Source organism: Kryptolebias marmoratus, linkage group LG15 (genome assembly GCF_001649575.2).
Source record: "Kryptolebias marmoratus isolate JLee-2015 linkage group LG15, ASM164957v2, whole genome shotgun sequence".
In the NCBI taxonomy this organism is placed as follows: Eukaryota; Metazoa; Chordata; class Actinopteri; order Cyprinodontiformes; family Rivulidae; genus Kryptolebias; species Kryptolebias marmoratus.
Genome location: NC_051444.1, coordinates 21,652,328 through 21,675,172, shown reverse-complemented (window position 1 = coordinate 21,675,172; position 22,845 = coordinate 21,652,328). Strand labels below are relative to the sequence as shown.

At 42.3% G+C, this 22,845-nt stretch overlaps 3 protein-coding genes across 5 annotated transcripts in view; 2 read left to right on the top strand and 1 right to left on the bottom strand.

The window, feature by feature from the left end:
• The window catches only part of spg21 (SPG21 abhydrolase domain containing, maspardin), a 12,036-nt gene extending 4,811 nt beyond the window's left edge, over positions 1-7,225 (top strand). Inside the window, exons 3-9 of the mRNA XM_017419593.3 lie at positions 698-859; positions 1,369-1,449; positions 1,542-1,687; positions 1,772-1,880; positions 5,107-5,214; positions 5,306-5,446; positions 6,638-7,225. Coding sequence (XP_017275082.1) covers positions 698-859; positions 1,369-1,449; positions 1,542-1,687; positions 1,772-1,880; positions 5,107-5,214; positions 5,306-5,446; positions 6,638-6,754 — 864 coding nt within the window. The 3' untranslated portion in view covers positions 6,755-7,225. The remainder of the gene's footprint in view (positions 1-697; positions 860-1,368; positions 1,450-1,541; positions 1,688-1,771; positions 1,881-5,106; positions 5,215-5,305; positions 5,447-6,637) is intronic.
• A 1,406-nt stretch (positions 7,226-8,631) lies between these two features.
• Positions 8,632-15,278, bottom strand: shcbp1 (SHC SH2-domain binding protein 1). 2 transcript variants are annotated; one of them, XM_017419582.3, is made up of 13 exons: positions 14,959-15,278; positions 14,369-14,578; positions 14,165-14,280; positions 13,825-14,033; positions 13,634-13,729; positions 13,312-13,542; positions 12,578-12,755; positions 11,248-11,368; positions 10,970-11,101; positions 10,487-10,605; positions 10,302-10,388; positions 9,635-9,770; positions 8,632-9,568 (listed from the first exon to the last, which is right to left on the bottom strand). In XM_017419582.3, exons 1-13 carry the CDS (start codon positions 15,116-15,118, stop codon positions 9,234-9,236), a joined length of 2,130 nt encoding a protein of 709 aa, XP_017275071.1. In that variant the 5' UTR covers positions 15,119-15,278; the 3' UTR covers positions 8,632-9,233. The 2 variants fall into 2 exon arrangements, with proteins under 2 accessions (XP_017275071.1, XP_017275072.1); XM_017419583.3 differs by having other exon boundaries at positions 14,968-15,278.
• Positions 15,279-15,459: 181 nt separating this feature from the next.
• On the top strand, positions 15,460-19,600 carry tssc4 (tumor suppressing subtransferable candidate 4). 2 transcript variants are annotated; one of them, XM_017419594.3, is made up of 3 exons: positions 15,460-15,597; positions 16,719-16,814; positions 17,689-19,600. In XM_017419594.3, the coding sequence occupies exon 3, from the start codon at positions 17,726-17,728 to the stop codon at positions 18,575-18,577; it is 852 nt and encodes a 283-aa protein (XP_017275083.1). In that variant the 5' UTR covers positions 15,460-15,597; positions 16,719-16,814; positions 17,689-17,725; the 3' UTR covers positions 18,578-19,600. The 2 variants fall into 2 exon arrangements, with proteins under 2 accessions (XP_017275083.1, XP_017275084.1); XM_017419595.3 differs by lacking the exon at positions 16,719-16,814 and having other exon boundaries at positions 15,519-15,597.
• The last annotated feature ends 3,245 nt before the right edge of the window (positions 19,601-22,845 follow it).

The window sequence follows — 22,845 nt, the reverse complement described above, 5'->3', positions numbered from 1 at the left end:
CTGTTCAGGTTTAGTTTAGTTTAGTTAGTTAATGTTTTTTTGTATTTAGTCTAGGTTTTGCTGCCACGTCAGCCTTTGTTTTGGGTTTGCCTTTTATTTCTAAATAAATTAGTTTTTTTATCAACATGAGTCTGCGCTCAGGGTTCGCCTCCTTCACCCCAGTCCATGACAATTGTGAAGGTGGATATTGTAGAATGTGTGCACTTTAGAAACACACTCACGGCATACATAAAACAAAATGTGGTCATGCATCTTGATCAGTTGATCCCTAAAATAGAGGCAAACCTTTTGTTTTTTATCACTGCCCATTTTCTTATTAGTTGAAAATCAGTTGTGTTTAAAAAAACAAACATCCTCTTTAATTTTAAGGTTTTATATCGCAGGACATTGGAGTAACCATCTAAAAACTGTAGATTTGGGTAAATACAGTATATTGTATTCTATTGGGTTATGATTAAAGTTTGGCCCACTTTTCTTTTCAGTGTTTCTCAGCTCCTTGTGATTTGTACCCATCTGTTAATGCACAGCTCTCTCAAGGTCCCACCACAGCACCAGTTGGGTTGTGTTTCCAAAACACCTTGATTCTTTTCTTTATTCGTCCTTCTGTTGTAGATGTGCTGCTGTGTTTGGGATCTTTGTCCCGTTGGCATCATGCCATGTTGTTGTCCCTCACATGTCCTCGTTTTGGTTCTTTCAGATTATCGTCGACGATGATGACAGCAAGGTGTGGTCTTTGTACGATGCGGGCCCAAAGAGCATCAGGTGTCCCATCATCTTCCTTCCCCCCGTCAGCGGGACAGCTGAGGTGTTCTTCCAGCAGCTCCTGGCCCTGACAGGCTGGGGCTACAGAGTCATCTCGGTGAGCTCGAATCTGCGAGAACAACACGGTCCGTTCCCGTTTTATTTATTAGCATCCGCACAAGGAGAGTCGCATCCCTTCCACACATTACTTCACCTTGAACTTCACGCGTACCACAACTTTAATTAATTTATGAATAAGCAGAAGTGAACACGTGACATGGACATAATAATTATAATTATAAATAATAACTAAAACACCAGGTAGATGGTGTAAAATGAAAGTAATAATAAGAAACGCAGTTTGGCAATGCAAAAATACTGAATCTATCAGAAGTCAGAGAATTTAAACACCGGTCACAACTTTCCGGCTGCACAATAAATTAGTTATTTAAATGTGGGGACTTGTTTACTCCATTTTTAAAATGTGTCTGTCTATTTTTACACTGCATTTAGTGCTGATTTATTGATCAGATTAGGATTTCTAAATTATCACTACTTCATTTGTTGAAGATGTTTCTATCCTGTTGATATGTTTGTTAACTTGATGTTTTTTGGGTTTTTTTCCAGCTGCAGTATCCCATCTACTGGGATCTCCTGGAGTTCTGCGACGGTTTTCGGAAACTCCTGGATCACCTTCATCTGGATAAGGTTAGACTTCGTCCCAAGTTGCCTTAAAGAGGACTCGTCTTTTTTGCGAGCTGGTTGTGTGACGTCTAATGACGAGCCGGTGTCGTCCTCAGGTCCACCTGTTTGGAGCGTCTCTGGGCGGATTCTTAGCTCAGAAGTTTGCCGAGTACACACACAAATCTCCCAGAGTTCACTCTTTGATCTTGTGTAATTCATTCAGTGACACGTCCATCTTTAACCAGACGTGGACGTCCAACAGGTGCTTTTATTGGACACTTCAAGCAGCCTCCTCTGAAGGTTTGATTTCAATATTCATGCTGGGGTTTTTTTTGTTTCTCCACAGTTTCTGGATGATGCCAGCCTTCTTACTCAAGAAGATCGTTCTGGGGAACTTTTCTAAAGGACCCGTGGACCCTAAAATGGCAGACGCGATTGACTTTATGGTAGATAGGGTAAGTGTGTGTGTTCACGAGTGTTACTGATGGGTGTTTGTTTTAGTTTAATGATAAACTTAAAGTGATATTTTGGCCATTTTGAAGTGGATTCTGGGGAAAGTTTGGAACAACATCTTCCCTGTTAGCTCATGCAAAGGCCATGTCCTAAACCTTTGCACCCTTGTCAATTTTACATTAATTATAATGTTATTTACATGAAGTTCAGGAGGAAGAGGAGGAGGAAGAGATAGCAGTTTCAGTGGAGCTTTGACTCTATTGACAAGCTATAAATGGCTTGTACCAGCACACCCACTTCCAAAAGTGATGGGGGTTTTTTTATCATTATCAAACAGTTCCAATCAAAATTTCACAGCCTTTCATGCAAACTCTATTATGTAAACATTTACATTGCCATTAGTTTTGTAGTGCACGGTTATTTTGGCAGGAATATTATAAAATCCATGCTGGAAATGACCCAGGCTGCTCCAGGTGATGCAGCCGCTGCAAATAACAACAGATTTCCATGTAAATAACCATGTGTGATGTAAAGGTTTATGAACCGGTGCTTGCGTGAAACATTTTAAAATCTGGAGCTGTTTTAAAACAGAAGTTCACTTTAGTCTAGCTGTTAGCTTGTCAGTCTGATCAGATTTAAACTTTTTGTTTTTCAAACTGAGGACATTAAAAGAGCTAAATTTACAACAAGTAAGGTAATAATTGTTGATAATCTTTCCTTCAAAATGGCCAAAATGTTGCTGTCTTTCGTGTCCATGTCTCTGCTCTAGTATTTGCCCACTGAGGCTGTCATTAGATGAGACACTCTCTGTAAACTGTTTACTAATAAAAGCACGAGTGACACTAAGGGCTTTAAAGAAAACATGAACTGATTGGAAGATATAAGGAAGTCCTGTTGATGTAACGGCGTGTTGTGTTGTGGAATGGTGCAGTGTAAGTCGAAACAGGAATACTGAAGCAGCAAAATAAAAGCCACGTGATAACAGCATGTGATTATAATCCATGAAAGGCTGAATCTGCATCAGAAAGTGCCAGTCATTATTGGCTGATGAAACAAGATGATCAAGGGATTATGTTGGGGAAACCTCCGTCAGGCTCTTTTCTGTGCAAAAAGGAGCATTGTTTTAACTTTGCCCAGAGCTTAGTTTGACTTCTCTTGCCATCACAAAGTGAATATGTGGGTTGTGGTTAGACAACCTGGTATTCCAGGTTTTTGTTGGAAGAAATAGACAGTTTTCTTCTAACCAAAGACAAAAAGAGGCACCCAGACGGATGTCAGTAACAAATCCAAAAGACGGGCTCTGTGATGCCTCGGGCTTGAATCAGTGATTTCGCCCAAGCTCATTTCCACTTTCGTGATGCGAGAGAAGTCCGGCAGAGATTTCAAAGCACCATACGCTGCCTTCAAGACCACATCCTTTCCAAGGTCGTTTGAGCACTTTTCATCGAGACGACGTGGATCCACATTCTGTACACGCCACAGCGACATGACCGAGGAGGAAGAGGGGATGGGCCTGTCCTGTTCTAGCTCCCTCATACAGAATCTGTGGAGAGAGTTGAAACAGAAAATGCAACAACAACAATTCTGTTCTGTTGCACGCCTTATGCCGTGTTTCTGAGAAGAATGGGACACGATGACAATCCCAGAACATCTTTAAGTGTTGCGAGTTTTGTTGCAAGAGAAGGCGCTAATAAAAATGCACCACCTTCAAAGTGACGTCATAATGCGGGCAAAACTAAAATGGCCATTTCCTCCTGATTTGTTGGTTCTATCTTTATGCTAAGCTAGGCTAGCCAAGCTGTCTGTTACCAGCAGAGTAATGTCTTCATGTCTGTTTATTATATTTATTTAATTGTCATTTAAAAAAATGATTGCACACAGACTTAACCTAAGGCTTATTCACAGACCTCAGTAAGGCATCTTTTGAAAAAGGAAAATAATAACTTTGACCATTGGCATCAAGTACACCTGTAGAATAAAGGTTTATTTCAGACATGCACGAACACAGGGAATAGAAAACATGAGGAGAAAAAAAAACAAAAAAGGGAAGTGAAATTATGTCAGGTTTCTGCTGAAGACCACAGCTGGTATCTGTCAGTGTTCATAGAGGAGTTTGGTTTCTGCCATTGTTAAAAAATAATTTTCCAGTCTTTCTGCTGTTGACAAATCCAAGGACGTCTAAACAAGAAGGAAGAATGTCCAAATGATGTTTTATAGCTCATTAGTTTAGGCTCCATTAACTGTTTCCTGCTGGCTTTAAACTCACTTTATTAGAACAAGACCATTAATACATTTAAAAGTCAATTTGATAAAACAAAAAAATATATGAAACGACCAAATCTTAAAATATGGTACTTGTATATTTTAAAAATGGTAGCATTAATTTTTTAATTTTGCATCTAAAACTTACAAAGCTTGTTAGAACAACAACATCAAACGTTTTAATGCCGACCGAATATCTTAGACTCAAACTGTTACACAACAGGAAATATGTGATAAAATCACATAGCTGTAATTAAGCAGCCTTTTCTGATAAGAATGATAATATTAGATGAAAGCAGTTTTTAAAACCCATCGAGACAGTTTTGGTGTAATTTGGAAAGAAGAAATAACCTTTAAACCACAGTGACCGTCCCACCGCTGGCCTGCTCAGTAAGTCCGCCTGTTGTTGTGAAGTCGTTGCAGTCAGTGTTTGACGGCAGTGTCTACATACGTTTTGCAATGAACAACTTCACTGTTTTCATGTTGTCCGTAATTAAAATAACCTGTGGTCCTAAAATGGAACCTCGTGGAGCGCCTATTTTGAGATCTGTAAAGGTTGATTGGATTAACTTGGATACACTGTTCTTTATTTTGGACTTAACCAGTTAAGAACTTTTTTTTTTTTTAGATTCATCGTCTCATAGGACTTTTGTATGTCTAAGAAATACTGCACAAATTACATGACCACCATGGACAGATTGTTAATGTTTTCTATAAAATTAAAGGTAGCTGATTTTGTTGACTGTCCCAGGGAAAGCCGAAACAGTTTCGGATTTTCCAGAAAACCGATTACTTGCTCTGACCTTTTCTGTAACTTTGGATATAAAAGGTAAAATACTGATTGGTTTATAAAAATGATCAGAATCATCTACAAAGAATACTTTTTTTTAAATGCTTTTATCAGAGTAATATGTTGTTGTAAGATTATGTTGAGCGCTTACCCTCCCAAATGTTGTCCATCTGCAGCTGGAGACTTTAGGCCAGAGTGAGCTAGCTTCTCGACTGACGCTCAACTGTCAGAACTCGTACGTGGAGCCGCACAAAATAAAAGATGTTGCTGTGACCATCATAGATGTAAGTGTTTTCCCTCTTCAACCGGGTTCTCATTCCACTCACCTCTGTTCACTCCACAACCGCCCGAGTGACGTTTCTGCTTGACATTTAGGTGTTCGATCAGAGCGCTCTGTCCCTGGAGGCCAAAGAGGAGATGTACAAGCTGTATCCAAACGCCAGGAGGGCCCATCTAAAAACTGGAGGCAACTTCCCGTACCTGTGCAGGAGCGCCGAGGTCAACCTCTACATCCAGGTACGGTCCGAGTCTCTTCGGTGTCTTCAGAGCTCAGTAAATTGAAATGGAAAACTGCGAGCAGGTTTGCAGTTCAGGCTGGGTGAGAAATGCTGCAAAACTGGTTTCTTTCCTTTTTAGGTTTTTAAGGAACTAAACAAATGAACTGATACTAAATTACATGTATTTTTCAGAAATGTATAATTACATGCATAATTCAGAATGCAGAACTAAGATTTCTCCCCCAACTTATTGTTGAATTTGTGCTTTTTTTCTGGAGGGATGGAACAGGTACCAACTGGTCAGCACTTACACACAGGCTATTTAATTGGTTTATTTCTGGAAAGAAACCCCGTTTGTGTGACAGACATCGGTAGAACATGCATTTTCTGTGAGTGCTGGTAATGAGGAAGGTCTGTCTCTGCAGAAACGTCCCTGTTTTCAGTTTCAGAACTTTGAAGGTGTTACTTCGTTATTAGTCCCCCAGCCAGCCCAGTCTCACCACTGACTGAAACAGTTAGAAGTGTCGATGCAGAAAAAAAAACTGCACCGCTTCGTTCAGAGTGAAGTCTTTCAGTAGCACGTGTTTTTTTTTCCTAAAATACTACAAGAGCGCTACAAGTGTGACTTATTTTTTCATCAATGTTTGTGTCTGACAGGGTAAAGCCCTGATAAAGGATTTGTGATGCAGTAGAAAATAATTAATCCTCAAATCATTTTCCATGAACCTTTTTAATCAGGTTTATATTATGTTTGCTAGATATTTCAGCCTAATGCTATCTGGTCCACAGAGTCTTAAAATAGGTGTAAAATTTGTTATGTGCTCGTATATTATTACTCATTTACTAATAATGTCATTAGGCAGATTCTTTTAAACTCTCCCACCCTAATAGGACACAGACCAGAAAAACTGTCTGAATCATCTGTGGTTTTTTTTTTGTTTTTTTATCGCACACAAATCAGACTTCTTCTGAACAGAAGAAGTTCAGCATTTTGAAATGAAAACAAAAAGTGTTAATTGGATTTTAACAGGCGGAGCAGTGAACATTTAGACAATTTCTTCGTAGAGTTTTCTCGTCCCAGAGCTGACCAGAGCAGTTCCTCTCCTAATCAGCCGTGGACAGAGATCTCCGCTCGGATGTGACGTGGTTTCCGTGCAATGCTGCAACGTTAGGTTCGACGAATCAGAGCTGGCTTTGTGTTGTCTCTCAGATTCACCTGCGTCAGTTCCACGGGACCAGATACGCCGCCATCGACCCCTCCATGGTGAGCGCTGAGGAGCTGGAGGTGCAGGGGAGCCACCTGAGCAGCAGCCAGGAGTCCGCCTAGAGCCGTCTGACTGCGGGGCGGATGGCGTCTCACTGGTCTTCAGTTTCAACACTTCGTTCGGATTCTCCTCCTGAACTCACGTTATCGGTGGTTCCAGCGATTTTTTTTTTTTTTTCTTCTTTTCTACGGAGCTCGACTGTAAATCAGCAAGTCAACTGCGAATATTTTTACATGTCAGATGAAGCAATATTTTCATATTGACCTGTACACAGGTAGTACATTACCCCGGCTTTGCTTTAAAACATACACAATACTTTGCCTTACGTGGAATGAATTGTTGCACTCATTGCTGCCTGACCTGTGTTCATATCTGTGCGGACGTTAAGCTGTAGTTAACAGTGTCAGCTGATGAACACACTGGTTATACAGAGACACCCTGTATATCTGAGAGTTTGTGTAATTCACTAAGATGAAATTACATTTTTTGTTTGTATTGAAATACAATATATATGTATATTTTTTTTTCTTTTATGAAGTTTCACATTTTGTGGAGTTTTTACATCAAGCAAATGGTTGGGAGGGTGAGGCTGTATTTATGGGGAATATTGAACCGTCTTTTAGCTTCTTGGAGCAAGCTTGTTCTTAAACATATGAGGTTTTCAACACACCACATGCTCCCCAGTTAGTGCATGAGGAGGAGACTGAGTGCTGAAGCCGCCTAGCAACCTGAGAGACTTTGTAATGATCAGGTTACTGGTTATTTATCCACTGATTTGGTTGAAAGCATCAATACATCAATAAATTAAATTAAATGAAAGAAATACAACCTCAGAGATACAACAGATGCAAGTTGATCTCCAGGAAGCGTGAGCTCATTTTACAAAAGCAGAAGTTTTATCAGTTTGCTGGTCTGGAGCAGACAGAAGTGTGTGTGTTAACATAACGCTAAAGAGGAAAGACATCAGCAATGGCCTTCATCTGAGAAGGGTTAAAGGTCATTTCCAAACTATTTGAAGTCCATCATTCTACAGAGAGAGGGATTATTAAAAAAGTGGAAGCAGATTTGGATTCAAAGCAGCACAAACCTGACAGAAAGGCTAAAAAGAAAAAGGTGTTCAGTGGTCCAGATGTCAGTCTGACTGCTGTGGTGGGACCTCAGGAGAGCCGCAGACCTCAATGAACCGAAGCAACAGTGGAAAGAAGAGTGGGCCGAAATTCCTCCACAGCGACATCATCCGATTCCTTGAAGACGGATTCAAAGCACTCAGATTACTTCATGTTACCGCTGTTCTCTGAGTTCTCTCACACCGCTGTGTTTCCACTGAATGTGGAACACTGGGGTTTTCATATCGAGGCCTAGTGAGGTCCAGATGATTTTTGACATGCTGTTATATGAAACGTCAGAGAAAAATAAGTGGACTTAATGTGTATTTGATGTTGATGCTGTGGAAGCCCAGTAATGAGCTCTCCTCTGCGCCGAGTCTTATTAGTGTGCAAACATTCAAGAATCGATCTTCCCACCTCCTCTGCAGCCAGAATAGATGAACTCTAGGATGTTCAGGCATGTGTTACAGGATTGTTACACTCAATGTCATTATTCTGAGCCTTTAAATTATTACTTTACTTAATATTTTGAACTATACTTTTTCCAGTGTTGAACAGTTGTATAACAACTTTTTAAAAACAAGAATTTGGTGCACAAGTTTGAATCTATCCACGTTAACTTGACAAGGCCTGTTGACTTCTTGTTACATCTTGATTTATGAGCCTGTACATACCATTTTTATTGTGGATTAGGGAAAAGCCTCAATAAATTCAAACTTGGGTTTCCAATTCTTGCTTTTCAAGATTTTCAATGTTGTATAATCATTCCACCCTGGAAAAATTAGTTTAAGTAAATCATTAAAAGCCCAAACATCAGTCGTACTACATTTAGAGATTTGAAAAGACGTTTTAATCTGCAGAAAAATCTGTAAAATTACAATTTCTACAAGGGGCCGTGTGAAGCAAAACACTCGCTTTTATAATCTATTCTGTCTGCAATTATAAAACCTTAGTTTATTTCTAACCCGAGTACTGAAAACTCTACATAACTGAAAAACAAAATGTCCCTCAACACTTTAAAAAGTCCAGAAGCACCATTTGAAAATTATTAAATACAAAACTTAGCCAACAGTGCTGTGCATGCAACAAGTCAATAAACTCAAAAAATCAAAACATTTACAAGATCTAAAGATCAAACCTCCAAAAATAATTATAATTTTACAGATTTTAATCAAGTAATGTATTAAAACTGTTAAAAAAATCAGGAGCCCAAAAGGAATAAATTACATAAAATCATTTGTGCAAAATCAAAAGTAGAATCTATTTTCCATCAGAAAGTTTAGAAAGACCTCACAACTGATGAACAACACTTCCTGTCCTCTAACAAAGACATCCCAGCAGCATCTCCTTCATGACAGAAGAGATCACCAGGCTGTCAGTAATTACCGCTCACAAACTAAGTTAAGCTGTGTCGCTTCAGAGTGTCGGCGTTCAGTCAGTAGAAAAAGGTGCCGAAGTCGCCCCTGCCGTTCCGTTTGAACTGGTTCCCCTGGACGGAAACAAAGATCTGGTGCTCCATCAGATCCTGGACCGCCCGGCTGCAGGACGCCTCCTTGTTTCGGCTGAGCTGACGGCTGAGCTGCCACTTCCTGCCTGTGACGGAGGCCACGTCTCCGTCTGTGCCGCTGGCCTCTGCCGCCTCTGGCTGAACGGGTGCCGAGCTGCTGCTGCTGCTGGTAGGTGTCTCTGATGAGGATGACGACGCGGCGGAGTGCGGAGCTATAACACCCTCTTGCTGCTCGTCTTTAGCCACGTGTGCAGCAGTATCTTCTGCAAACAAATACTAAGTTAAACACTTACTCTGTTAGCATTTAACACAACAGAACCGCTGCTCACCTTCAGTCCTGTCAGCAGGAACCAGATGTTCTCCATTTCCTGGTTTCACCAGAATCACCCCGAAGCCTTCGTTGTTGTGGATCCCGTTGTTCTCCATGGTGATGGATGGCATCCCATCCAGCTCACTGGCAAAGTCCTACACACACACACAAGTCTGTATTACTATCCTTATGAAGACGGTGTATTGACGTCTTTACATTTCTGTAGCATGACTCTGACACTGACCCTGACCCTAAACCCAACCACTACCAGTACACACCACACCTTAATCCGAACCCAAAAATGGCATTCCACTATAACAGGAACAGGCTTTGGTCCGCAAAAGGATTAGTGGTCCTGACAGGGTAGATGTTTATACCAGAAGGTATGTAGACCAAGTGTACAATTTCCCCATTGTGGAATCAATAAAGTTTTTTCTCATCTTATTTCTTAAACTAGAAAATCAAAATGTACTGTGGGTGTGTAGAACAGGCTGCCGTTCTCTGGAACAGACCTTTAACTGAAACAGTAAAAATGCTATTCTGCTCTTCTTTTAGGAACTTGTTAAGGCTTTGGTTGAATCGTTACAAATAAATAAACCACTTTGAAAACTAAAACCAGAAGCCCTTTCAGACACTCTGGACTTTTTGTGTCAGACTGAATCTTGGCGGGAGTCACCGTGTCTCACCTTGATCAGGATGCCGTCCTTACAGTGATGGATGCTGTTACCAACCAGGCTGCAAACGCTGCCGGGGTAAATCTCCACACCCGCGCCCTGCGAACAGCGACACCACCCATCAAGAGACGCACACTCCGGAAAGAAAACGGCGAGCCTCTGAGGTTTCCGAGTGAGTGTCGCGGAGCAGAGCTCACCTTGGAGCCATACAGGTCACACATGTTCATGGTGAGGCGTGCAGATGTTCGCACGATCACACCGGTGGTCTCACACTGCAGCACGCAGTTCTCCATGTTCAGGGTGCCCTGACGCACACCTGAATATCGACAGACGGGAACACAACAGCTCTACTTCACAACAGCGATAAAGAACAGGAACATTTCGGTTTTAGCTCCTCGCTGCTTTGTGCGAAGGTACAGGATAATTTGAACCCAAACACAGCTTTAATTTGTTGTTGAAGCAGCTGACATGCCCAAAATAAGGGCGGGCAACACGCTCTGAATTAATGTCATCTGAGCACTCAAAATGGGACACGCCATCTGCCTCTAATATATTTGTTTTAAGACATTTCAGTCGGATAAAAGCCCGCTCTGTTTCCCTCCTATGGTACCATGTGGATCATTTTGCTGGTTTGTTGCTGGTCAGCATCAGACGGGTTTCTAAGTGAGTGAGGTACTCACACAGGATGCCTTCAATGGCATCGTGTTGGATGAACTTGATGTTGGACAGTCTGACATCAGCTCCTGCAGATTCCACAAACGAGTCGCCTTTGACCTTCTTCTCAATCACAACTTCATCAGGAAACCCAAAGCCTGGAACACAGAAACCATTAAATATAATCTATTATCTGCTTTGCTCACAATCATGCAGTAGCTCCTACTTTATCATTTGGTTCTTTTTTTTTGCCAGCCAACTCTGTACAAAATGAGACATCCTTTAGTACAGCGTGTTTTTCTACCTTCGATGGTGATGGAGTCTGGTATGAAGATGGAGCTGCCGACACTGTAGATTCCCGGGAGAACGATCACCACGTCGCCCTGATGACACGCGTCCACAGCTGACACTGGCTCGCTGTGGAACTGAAGGACAGACATCGCTCAGCCACTGAATGTGTACAGAGAGCAGTGTTAACCCAACAGCAGCGTCCATGTTGAACATCTCCAATTCAAAACAATGAGGGCAAAAAGTAAGACCCACCTTTTCATTTCGAGGTTTTAATTCACCAAATCTTAAAACTGAGTAAATAAAACCTCTGATGACCAACAGCACATGATATAATCTCATTTATTATACAAAATCTAAGCCAAAATGTAAATGATTTGGGCTCCTTGCAGACATCGAGTCAACCACGACCTCCTCGATATAAGTATTTTATAGTCAAATGTGAAGCCAGTGGTCAAACAACAGAAAATAACTGAGGTGCTGAATGGTCCAGTCCACCATGGAGACCTCATCAAATGGGACTTTAAAGAGATAGCTGAGGTTGTTTTCAAGTGGGCTGTATGAATTATTTAGTGGCCAGCAGCAGTAAATAAATAGCGATCAGTGAAACAGCAGTAGAAGCTATTTGGGTTTTGACTCTGAGCCTAAACGGTCGATGTGTGCGAGAGCAGAGCAGCGTTCATGCTTCAGGGTGTGATGTAGTGATGACAGAGGTCTGTGGGACCAGCCGACCAGGAGACATGACCAAATCTGACAAAATGAACAACAGTTCAGTGTAAAATATGTCATACGTTGCCAAAAAGTTGAAAGGAAGACAGGAAGCGCAGATGAATGTCTTATGAGCGTCAAAAAGCTTCATTAGGATGGCGTTTCCACATAGACCACCTTCATACTCCTTCATAAAGCTGTATTTCTTTCTTTCTGTAAAAAGGTTCCATCTACAGATTAATTGTAAGATTTAAGCAATCAGATTTCTTAAAGTGTGACTCAGTTTAGAGGCGGTGTGTTCCTTTGTCCACAAAAGGTCTTTGTGTGACTGCCGGCAGCAGCTGCAGAGAGCTCATTAACCACAGAACACCAGCTCCGCTGAGAGAAGCTTAAAACCCCTCATCTCAACTAATCTGCACGGCTTATGTTCAGAGTTTGAACCGCTCAAAGTGACAGCCGGTACTAACTAAACTGAACTGAAACTGAACTTACCTCTGTAAAGTTTCCTGCACTAATCTTTACCGACAGAAACGACAAGGAGATGCATTTGAGGCGTTTGTGTCGAGCTGGTTAAATCTGTGCGTTCTAGCCCCACAGGTTGATCCTGGTTGTACTGTAGGCGCGCGTGTGGCACTGACCTGGATCTCGGTGTCCTCCGAGGAGCACAGGGGCATCAGCCGTGCGCTGAGGAGGGACTGGAGCTGAATGATGCCACAGGATGCCGTCACCACATGAACCACCTTCGTGCCCGAAGCTCTGAGCCCACGGCTCTGTACGCACTGCTGCCTGGAGTTTCCTTTGTAGGCCAACACGTACCTGCAGGAGAGGAGAGGGACGTAATGGTAAATGGCTTGCACTTGTATAGTGCCTTATCTAGTCCAAGGACCCCAAAGCGCATTCATTCACACACTGATGGCGGTAAGCTACATTGTAGCTACAGCTGTCCTGGGGCAGGCTGACAGAAGTGAGGCTGCCATCACACCGGCGCCACCGAGCCCTCTGACCACCACCAGTGTCTTGCAAGGACACAACAGCTGAGACTGATGGAGCGGGGCTTCAAACCGGCAGCCCTCCTGTTACAGGACGAACCCTTGCCTTCTGAGCCACTGCCGCCCCTACAGGTACAGGTTCTTGTGTAGAAAGATGGGCAGCGTAGGGTATATGTCAGTGGTGTCCAATCCTGGTCCTGGAGGGCCACTATTCTGCATGTTTTAGATGTTTCCCTGCTCTTCAAGTTATGCAGAAGCCTGTTAATCACTCAGTTATTTAAATCAGGAGTGTCAAAGCAGAGAAACATCTAAAACATGCAGGACAGCGGCCCTCCAGGACCAGGATTGGACACCCGGTATATGTATAACAATGACTAACACACCTCAGCAGGGGGTTCTCGATGATGTGTAGTTTGCGTTTGAATGTCTCCAGCTGGTCGCAGAGCTTCAGGCCCTCCACCATAGACACGTTGTCCAGCTCAGAGTCCGAGTCGGCACAGAGGGTGCTGCGCAGCTCTGAAAACTGCTGGAAGCACTTGGAGCAGTTTTCCAGTAAGGACTGATACTCCGCCACCAAGCCTGCCGGAACTCTGTCCTCCAAGATGTCGTAGTAGCTGGGAAGAGAGATTTTAAAAACATAATTTATCAACACGAGCTAACATTCACAGACACAAAACTCACCAGAAACTCCAGGGGTGTGCTCACAGTCTGAGACGGGGCTCCACACAGCGAACGAAATAGTCAAAGTCATCGTCCTCGTCTTCATCGTCCCACTCCCTCCAGATGTGTTTGTAAAAAAACCTGCAAACAGACGAGGGGGGGGGGGTCAGAAAGAAACGACACCCAAACGCGTGGAACTGATCTCCAGACCGAGAACCATTTTTGAGGAGTCCTACCTGAGGTGCTCGAGAGCCAGAGCGGTCTGATCAAAGTCTCCAGACTCGTCGTAGACCACCTGCAGCTCCTGCAGGGACACCTTGTGCTGCGTGGCTTCGAGGAGAGAGTTCATAGCCTCCTCGGTGATTTCACAGCCCCTGGTGTCACACTGCAGCGGCAGCGCGAGTTTCACACAAGCTTTCAGAGCCTTTAGGTCCAAGTCTCGCACCTGAAAACACCAACAGCATCTCTTTAAAAATGGCTGCCAAGAAATAATGTAACTGTGATGAAATCGTACACAAAAATGAACCTCCTACAAAGAGGCGTTTAGATTAACAAGATGGTGGCAGCTGCTGTCACCTCCACCAGAACATCGAAGACATCGGTGCACCATAAAGCCATCCAGTCACACGGCTCCAACACCTTGTCCAGGTAGTCCGCTGTGAAGGCTTCCACCTCTGAGGGCTTGCAGTCTCCTACACAAAACAAAGCAAATCACAATGAATATATATTCAAACACTGCCAGCAGGCTGTGATTATCAATGCGTCTGAAGTCACGGTTACCAAGCATGTAGTCCTGGTAGGCTTTAAACCTCTCATAGAATAATAAGTTGCTGGTCTGGAAGGTGTCAGGAAGTCTGGAGCTCCCTCCTTTGTGTCGCTCACATCTCTGCAGCTGGGTCCCAGACTTTTCACTGTTAAAGTGATCTGTTCCACTGTCATCATCTTCACCATCATCATCATCTCCTTCATCGTCTTCGTTTTGAAACAGAGCTGTAGGGGGAAGCAGACCCATCATTTCACTCCGGGTTAACAACAAAAAAAAGGATGTTACACCCTCTATTAGCAGGACGAGCATTTCTGGACTGATAATATTATACAAGCAGAGTAAAAACAAGTTAACGAGTCACACAAGGAAACTCACAAAAGCGTTATCTTGTAAAGGTTTGCTCATTTTAATAATAAAAAAGTCAACTAAAACAGTCAAAAAAACGGGTTAGCTTAAACGTCAGGGAATGCATCACACCAGACTGGCTTGTTAGCAAAGCATGACTGGTCATAAAGAATAGTTTAAGTTTTACTAACTTTAAACTCAAAGACTTTAACATTAACTACTGCAAACTGAGAACATAAAGAAAAAAATAAAACCAAACCCTTTAGACCTTGAGTTACGTCCAACACATTACGGGCCTCTTCTTCAGGGAAGCCGTCTTCTGCCTCGAGCTCAGCTGTAACGGTACAATCCAGATCAACCACGACCATGTCTGACATGTCGTTAACTATGCACCCTAGTTCCCGAGCTTCTGGCTCCATGAGAAGTAACGAGTAATTCTGTATATCTGGCCAAAAACAGACACGCCTTGCTGCTGTATTTCACAAACAAAATGAGCAGCAGTCGTCTTCCTGTTACTTTCAAAATATCCCGGCCAGCGTTGCGACATCCAATCACAAGACGAGCTCAACGGAGATCCGCCCTCTCGTGACTCGGTCCGCTGAGCATGCGCAAAGCGCTGCTTTAGCCCTCCTTTTATCTTAGGCGGTATTTTAAAAACATACAGCCTCTAATTATGCCTGTTATTAGCAAGCCCTTGTGCAACGGACCTTCTTGCAACAAATAATACACACAAATACAGCCTAAAATTACGAAAAACGCATTTCGTCACCCTGGAAAAGTATTGTCTTGTTGCACCCGCGATGGTTAACCGCTAGGTGGCAGCAACTTCGTAGACACACCAGGAAAGCGTAGAAGAAGACAGTGGCTAACTCAGCAAGATCATAGAGCTAGCCTTCAGGTAACACGTCGAGAATTAACGTAAAAGTTAAAATGCATTTTAACTTTTACGTTAATTGAGAAGAGCAAATAAGTTCGATTGTCTCCTGTGTAATCTACAAGGCGTGGTTTTCATTGTGTTCATAATTGGACCGTCATCGATAAATCAGTTAGCTTTAGCATGCTAACTATTCTAATCACCAGAATGTTAGTGATGTTATAGCATCACTAACATTCATTAACATCATTAAGAATTTAGACCAGGTGATTAGTAAATTAGTGAAGGGAGAAATAAAATGCATGATAGGAGTGAATTATATGATTTTACTTGTGGGCCCGATTTTATTGAATCATTAAGGCATTCAAAACTTATTAAACTTATTGTAATCAATCATGTTTCTGTAAGAAACTGGAAGATAGTTATATATTTGCCAAGTATGCATTTTAGTCACAAGTTATTAAACTGAATTCAAACAACGTATTTATTAAAAACGTCTGGTAGAATATAACTGAGTGATGCCACATTATCTGATGCAGAATATCTGGTATGTGACAAAAAGAAAAATGTAAAAATTTAAGCAAACTGGATCACTTTGGCACCCCTTGCCTTTAATTTGACACCAAGAACATTCTGACAGGACAAAAACTAGAGGAGTTATAACAGTGATGGGATTTTTAAGATTGCAAAACGAGCACATTTAGCTCACCCTAGAAAACTATCTGCTCGCTTAAGTTACAGTGAATGTAGGAATAATCATAAAGAACAACTTATTGAGTAAACAAACTTTTTACTTCTCTTATGCAAAATCATTAGTAGTTTTTGGTGGAATTTATTGCTGATCTGACACGTGCGTAGCCAGAGAAAGTGGCTCTTTTGTCTTAGTGTAGTTATGTAGTTATGCTTCACTTTTGACCTCATAGCGTGTCTGATCAACTAAATCTGCTGTTTGCACTTAACAGTTTCAGTAATTTTGTAAAAAAAAAAAAAAAAAAAGTTAGTAGATGAATGCAGAAAATTAAAGACTGAACTGAATATTTGTTACAGCCATGTTAATTTCCTATTTGTTTTGGAACATGTTCTCAGATGTTTTCAATTCAAGGCTGGTAGCTTGAGTGAATTTATGTGCTTTTTTTAAATCTCAGACTGGTCACTAACCAGCAGTGTGTGGTGGAGTTGGATGAAGAAATAGTCTAAAGTTCAGAAAACATGGTCACTACAACAACAGCAGCACTTAAAGGGTACGTACTCCCACTCCTCACAGTTACCAGGCATGGGGATACCCCTCACTAACATCAGTAACTCTGGTTAGAGCTAAAAGGAGTGGTCAGAAACAGTAACTTTCTTCTATATTAATGGCAGTCATACACTCATGTAAAAAGGAAGTGCACTCAGTTTCAGTCCTAAGGTTTTACATATTAGATAAAGAATTAAATAAGGTCTATACCAGGTTACTCTGATATTCTTTCCCACACGTGAGCAGCAACAGTTGCTTCTCATTGGCGATGTAATTCCTCCTTGGCATTTTGTGTTAACACACACCTGAATGCTCCAGAGCAGCAAAGTGATAAAACTTCTGCTTTTATAGAGGAGTTCACACTTACTGAGGGTCAGTCAATCAATACATTTGATCAGCAGCACCTGGCTGCTGCCGAGACTGAGAATTTCTATAAAAGCAGCAAGGGTGAACTTGGGTTTTACTCACTGCTCTTACATTTTGGTTCACTGTTATCAAAATAGTGACACGGCCAACTTGTTGTTTATCTGAAGATGTGTTTACATGATTCCTATTATATAAAATCTTAGAAGTGAAGGAGTCTCTGCTTTTCTTTTACTAGATTTTTATTAACTGTGTGACTGTGAAATTAGATCTAGTTCTTGCAAAGTTAAAGGGGATTTAGAGTCATGTCAGTGTTGGATGCTTTGACATGATTTGAGTCAGTCTGCTGTAGAAGAACAATGTTAGACTAAGTACTTTCTCACCTGTGTGTGTGTGTGTGTAGAGGAGGGGCCTGTGGTGGCAGACCTCCAGATTAATTCTTTCGTTTAACTCTTGTTTCTTCTTATTTTTACCCGCTACTTCAGTTTTGACCTTTTCTTCTCTTCCCCCATTAGTTTTTTTATTTAGCGGAGGTGCAGCGACAGTCGCAAAATGTCTGACCAGAAGCGCGTCAGAGTCCACAACCAGACACCGAACAGCGAGGATTCGGTGGAGCTGTCAGCGAGCGACGAATCCGAGCCTGAGGAACAACCCAGCAGCGCTCCCTTCGACCCCGACTTGGATGACAGTGATGATGACGGGGAGGCGGAGGCCTGTGCTCCGGCTGCTGCTCCCACAGCTCAGAGCACATTCACTCTGAGCGGGGGAAACTTAGCCTTCTCTTACCGTAGCCGCAACATCTTCGACTGTTTGGACAGCGTCGAGAGGCAGACCGCCTCCTCCTTGAACCAGGGGAGCGCCGCCGACAGCAGGAAGACGAGTCACCCTCCGCCCACCTGTCCCACACCACCGCCACCGAAGAAGAGAGGGGTGCCGGATTATTTGGTGCACCCGGAGCGCTGGACACACTACAGCCTGGAGGACGTGGCTGAGAGCAGCGATCAGGACAACAGGAGGACGGCTCACCAGTTCCTGTCCAGCCTGCGTCAGGAAGCTAAAATCGACCCCCCCTGCGACATCAAGCAGAGGATGATCTTCTCCAAACCCAAGCGACCGCCGAAGGAGCAAGTTGCTGCGCAGGAGTCACCTGATCTGCAGGGGAAGGAGAAGGAGTTACAGCTCAGTCACCTGGAGGAGGAGGAGGAAGGCAGAGAAAAAAAAGAAACCGGAGAACAAACCATGGAGAAGAAAGAACAGGTAGAGAAGAAAGAAGAGGAGGACGTGAGCGGAGCGGCGGGTCCAGCAGAAGAGAAGAAGGCGGAGTCGTCCTGCCTCAGCTTCTCCTCCTTCAGGAAGACGAAGATGAAGAACTACAGGAGGAGCACAGAACAAGAAGATGAGTGACTGAGTGTGAGCTTGTGTACACAATCATTGTTGTCCGGTCACCCCTGTGAAGCAAACAGTTTCATTAGTGACTCACCAGAGTGATTCTGCTTTGACACCCGTTTCCCCACCCAGCACTAATTATAGACACATTTTCCAATTCTTGAGAACACACCTAACTGAGACGTCAAGGTTGTTCCACCTGTACATCTCTGCTCAATGATGACAAACACAAGCTGGACTTTAAAAGTGTGCACATTTAGTCTGAGATCTTCTGTTTTTATTTTCAACTTTCTATAAACACTGAGCAGAATTATGTCAAATAGAGTTTCTGACACCTTTTAAGAGTTACAGGATGTTCACAACCCTCAGCTCCGAGTGACTTTATTTGTTCCCCTGCAGTGTTTTCAACCAGCTGGTGGCGCTGTTGTTAGCTTTATTAGATACAGCTAACAGAAGTTCCTGATCTTACAGTTTGATTGTGTATTTTAGAAGACAGAGAAGGTGTAAGGGTTTGCTTTTCTTCCAGTTTATTATTTTTTTTAATGTTTGTTTTATTCAGGAAGATTTTTGGTGTTTAATAAAAATGTCAGTGAGTGCTTTGAAAACTTGAGATTTCTTTAAAGATTTTCCAAACAAGAATAATTAGGATTTTTTGTTTTTGTTTTTTAAATAAAAAGTAATAACTTTTAATTTTATTATAAACCCAACACAGAGATCAGCTAGTTTGTATGTGCTAAATGTGTAAAAAAATTTAAAAAATATGTTTTTTTATTTGTAGTAAACACAGACCCATTGTTCCATACGCCTGCCGTACTGAACGGGCGGTTTGTTTTAGCTCATCTTTGACATCAAGGCCTTTTGACCTTTTACTGAAACTTGACGGTGACTAGAAGGGCGAGGAAGGTGTGTAGTGCAGCTGCGACACGTGTTAACCTTTCTGTTCCGCTCTCCTGCTGTGTTTCTTGTCAGATGAACAGTAAATTTTCAAACGATGTGTACGTTTTCATGCTCGGAGCGAATAAAACTCATCCGTCCTCCATTGAGGCTCTCGCAGCGTCATCTTTTCTCCAGCTCAACGTTTAAGAAACAACCTGAAAAATTTGTAATTAGGTGGGGGTTTTTTTGTTGTTGTTGTTTGTTTTGTTTTGTTTTTTCAAGAAAAGATCAGTGTTCTGTTCATTTCTGTGGAGGGCGTGGGATTTAAAACTTGTGGAACGAGCCCACAGGAACAATAGTCCCGTTCCAGCTTCAACTTACAATTTCCCATGGGAGGTGTAGTTCTCTTCAACAATGGCAGAACTGCACTGCATTATTTATTGACAGTGTTTTGTTTATTCTCATTTAAATGAGGCTCCAAAATACAGTCTTGTCTGAACCACTGCAGCTTAAGTTAACCTAACTTGAACAAGATGTTGTAAACTTGGTAAAGTAAGAGGTGAGAACCACAGTGTACGTCACTTTATGATAGGACACACAAGACATGATTCACAATACTCCGACATAAAACGGTCCAGAAGTATGATGTGTAGCAGGCAGTGTTTGCAGATCTCAGAGGGGTGATGCTGATGTTTGTGTTGAATTTAAAGCAGGAGCTTTGCATGGTAATGTCATGGGAGGATAAGGTGCCGTTAAAAGCTGAAGGTATCTTATTTATCAAAGTCAAAGTCAGCTTTATTGTCATTTCTACAATATATCACAGACATATTGAGAACTGAAATTTCTGTTCTCTCTGGGCTCCCAGGCCACACAAGAAAAAGTGCAAAAATGATTTGTTTCGATGGGGAATAAAATTGGTGATGCCACTTTCTGTTCAGCTGGATGAAAACCCTCCTCCTGTGTTCTTCTTGGACCAAAGTGCTTCACACACATACACATACACCCACGTCGGGATTTTGCGATCAGTGGTTGCACGCTGGAGCGTTTCCGGGGCTCTTTCTGTTTGTTACACCTCGAGCGTTTCGCTGTGAGCAGATGAAGCTGCCAGTCAGTTCTCCCTGTTGGTTTAGTTTTGGGTTTTTTTCCCCCTCATATTTAATTTACAGGGTTTTGTTTTCAGACAGATTTACACAGGGTAATGAACTGAGCTGCTGGAATTTATTGTGTTTTTATCTCACAAAGCAGGACAAAAACAAGAGTCTCAAGATGTCATACAGAAGCTGAAACTGTTTTAATCTTTTTTTTCTTTTTTAATTCAGTGAAACTCATGCAGGAATAAGGTGAACATCTTTGCTTTATGAGCCTTTGATTAGTTAATGTGATCACTGAATTCACCAATTTGTTCCTGCTCCTTCTGTCCACCTCTTTCACTCTTAATGAGCCTAAAAACTGAATGTGTTTTGATCTTTTTGAAACTAATGGCATGCTGAAATGCCATTTAGACAGTTTTACACATATTTATTTCACATGAAAACCATCAAATGTGGATTAAAATTGGTAGAAACCCAGACATTTCTCTTTCTAGTGACAATCCCCAGCTCCTGCGGAGACCCCAAGACATTCCCAGGCCAGAGAGGTGATATAATCCCTCAAGCGAGTTCTAGCTTCCTCATAGTGGGCTGTGCCTGTAAATCCTCCAGTCAGAGCTCCCCAGGAAGCCTCCGAATCAGATGCCAGAATGACCTCAGGTGACTCTTTGATGCAGAGGAGCAGCAGTTCTACTCCGAGCTCCCCCCTGAATGACAGAGCTCCTCGTCTTATCTCTGAGGCTGAGCTCGGCCTCCTGACAAAGCAAGCCTGTCTCAGCTGCTCGTACACCAGATCTCATCCTTTAGGTCACGCTCTGTAGCTCATGACCATAGGTGAGAGTTGAAACATACAGCAAGAGGATCAGTAAATTGAGAGCGCTGCTTTCCAGCTCAGTTCTTTCTTTACTACAACAGACCGGAGTGCTGCCCTCATAACAGCAGATGAAGCCCTGACCTGTTCGTCTGTCTCTTGCTCCGTCCAGCCATCATTTGGGAGGAAGACATCAAGTTGCTTAAACCCTATAGCTTGAGGCGCACACCCGAGAGGAAGCATTTCAGCGTTTTTCAGCAAAATAAATTACAAAGAAAAAAAAAAGGAACCATAGATGAGAGCCTGAGGTTTCTAAACCAGACATCTGGCTCCTTGAGATCCTATGAACACCACGAACAGGATTGGAGACAAGGAGCGACCCTGACGGAGTCCAGCCAGCATCAGGAACAAGCTCTACTTTTTTTAAAGAAATTTCAAACAGCTCTTGCTTTGGTTATAAAGAAACCAAATAGGCCTTAAAAGCGACCTCAGGACTTCATACTCCCACTGCCACCCCTTAAGTAATTAACAGGGATGTGGTTGTAAACCTTCTCCAGGTCCACAAACAACATGTGGACTGAACAATCAAAGTCCCATGTTCCCCTTATCAACTCAGCTGCTCTGCTGTTCCATGACATGAACGAAAGGCGTACTGCTGAGGGGCAACTATTGGTTCAACAATCAACGGAATCCTTCTTCCCAACATCCTAAAGCAAACTTTGGGGCTCACACTGCTCAGCCTCCCAGTTCATCCAAATTCATTTTAATGAATACATTTTATCTCACTCTAATCCAGGTTATTCTGATTTGAAAGCAACAATTACAGTCCCATTAAATCCAAATATGATTCAGATCATTTTGATTTAAGCACTTTTAATACAATCTAGTTCCGAGTCATAGCATTTTCAAATCTCACTGATGGTGAATCTCAGGAATGTCACTGTCAAAACATGCTGGTATCAAATCTTTGTAACCTTTTCAGGTAAATGTGTGCCTCAAAAGTGCAAATTTTCCATAAAACAGGGGTCTAGTTGTGTAACATTGTTTTAAAAAAAAGCTTTGTTGAAGCTTGGACCCAAGAGATGCAGACCAAAAAAAAAGAAGATTTATTAATTCAAAAAGAACAAAACAAAACACTGACGTGGCAGCAGATATTCCCGAAAAGAAACTGAAACAAAGAAAAAAGAAAACAACAAAATACCAAGTAACAGCTGATCACGAGGAGCACATGAGGAACCAGATGGGGCGACGTACCACAATGACTGACTGAGGATTGAGTAAGGACTGGGAGAATAAATGTAATACGCTGAACGTTTATGAATGTTACAAAGTGGTTTGCATGTTGGTTAGTCCACAGTTACAGCAAATAGCCAAACCTGAGGAGGGATTGTTTTCTGCTGCTGCTTTCTGAGGAAGTGAACACACATGACTGACAGCAGATCAGAAGTCATGCATTGCACAGAATTCCACAAAACCTGCTGACTGAAACTTGGAGAAAAAAACATGAGGGT

What these genes read in the sequence shown, in the direction of transcription:
- tssc4 (XM_017419594.3), top strand. Translation starts at nt 17,726, where the DNA reads ATGTCTGACCAGAAGCGCGTCAGAGTCCACAACCAGACACCGAACAGC.
- shcbp1 (XM_017419582.3), bottom strand. Translation starts at nt 15,118, where the DNA reads ATGGAGCCAGAAGCTCGGGAACTAGGGTGCATAGTTAACGACATGTCA. An exon ending in AGACTCCATCACCATCGAAG is followed by an intron (nt 11,102 to 11,247) that starts GTAGAAAAACAC and finishes TCTGTGTTCCAG; the next exon opens with GCTTTGGGTTTCCTGATGAA. An exon ending in AGGACGGCATCCTGATCAAG is followed by an intron (nt 9,771 to 10,301) that starts GTGAGACACGGT and finishes GTGTGTGTGTAG; the next exon opens with GACTTTGCCAGTGAGCTGGA.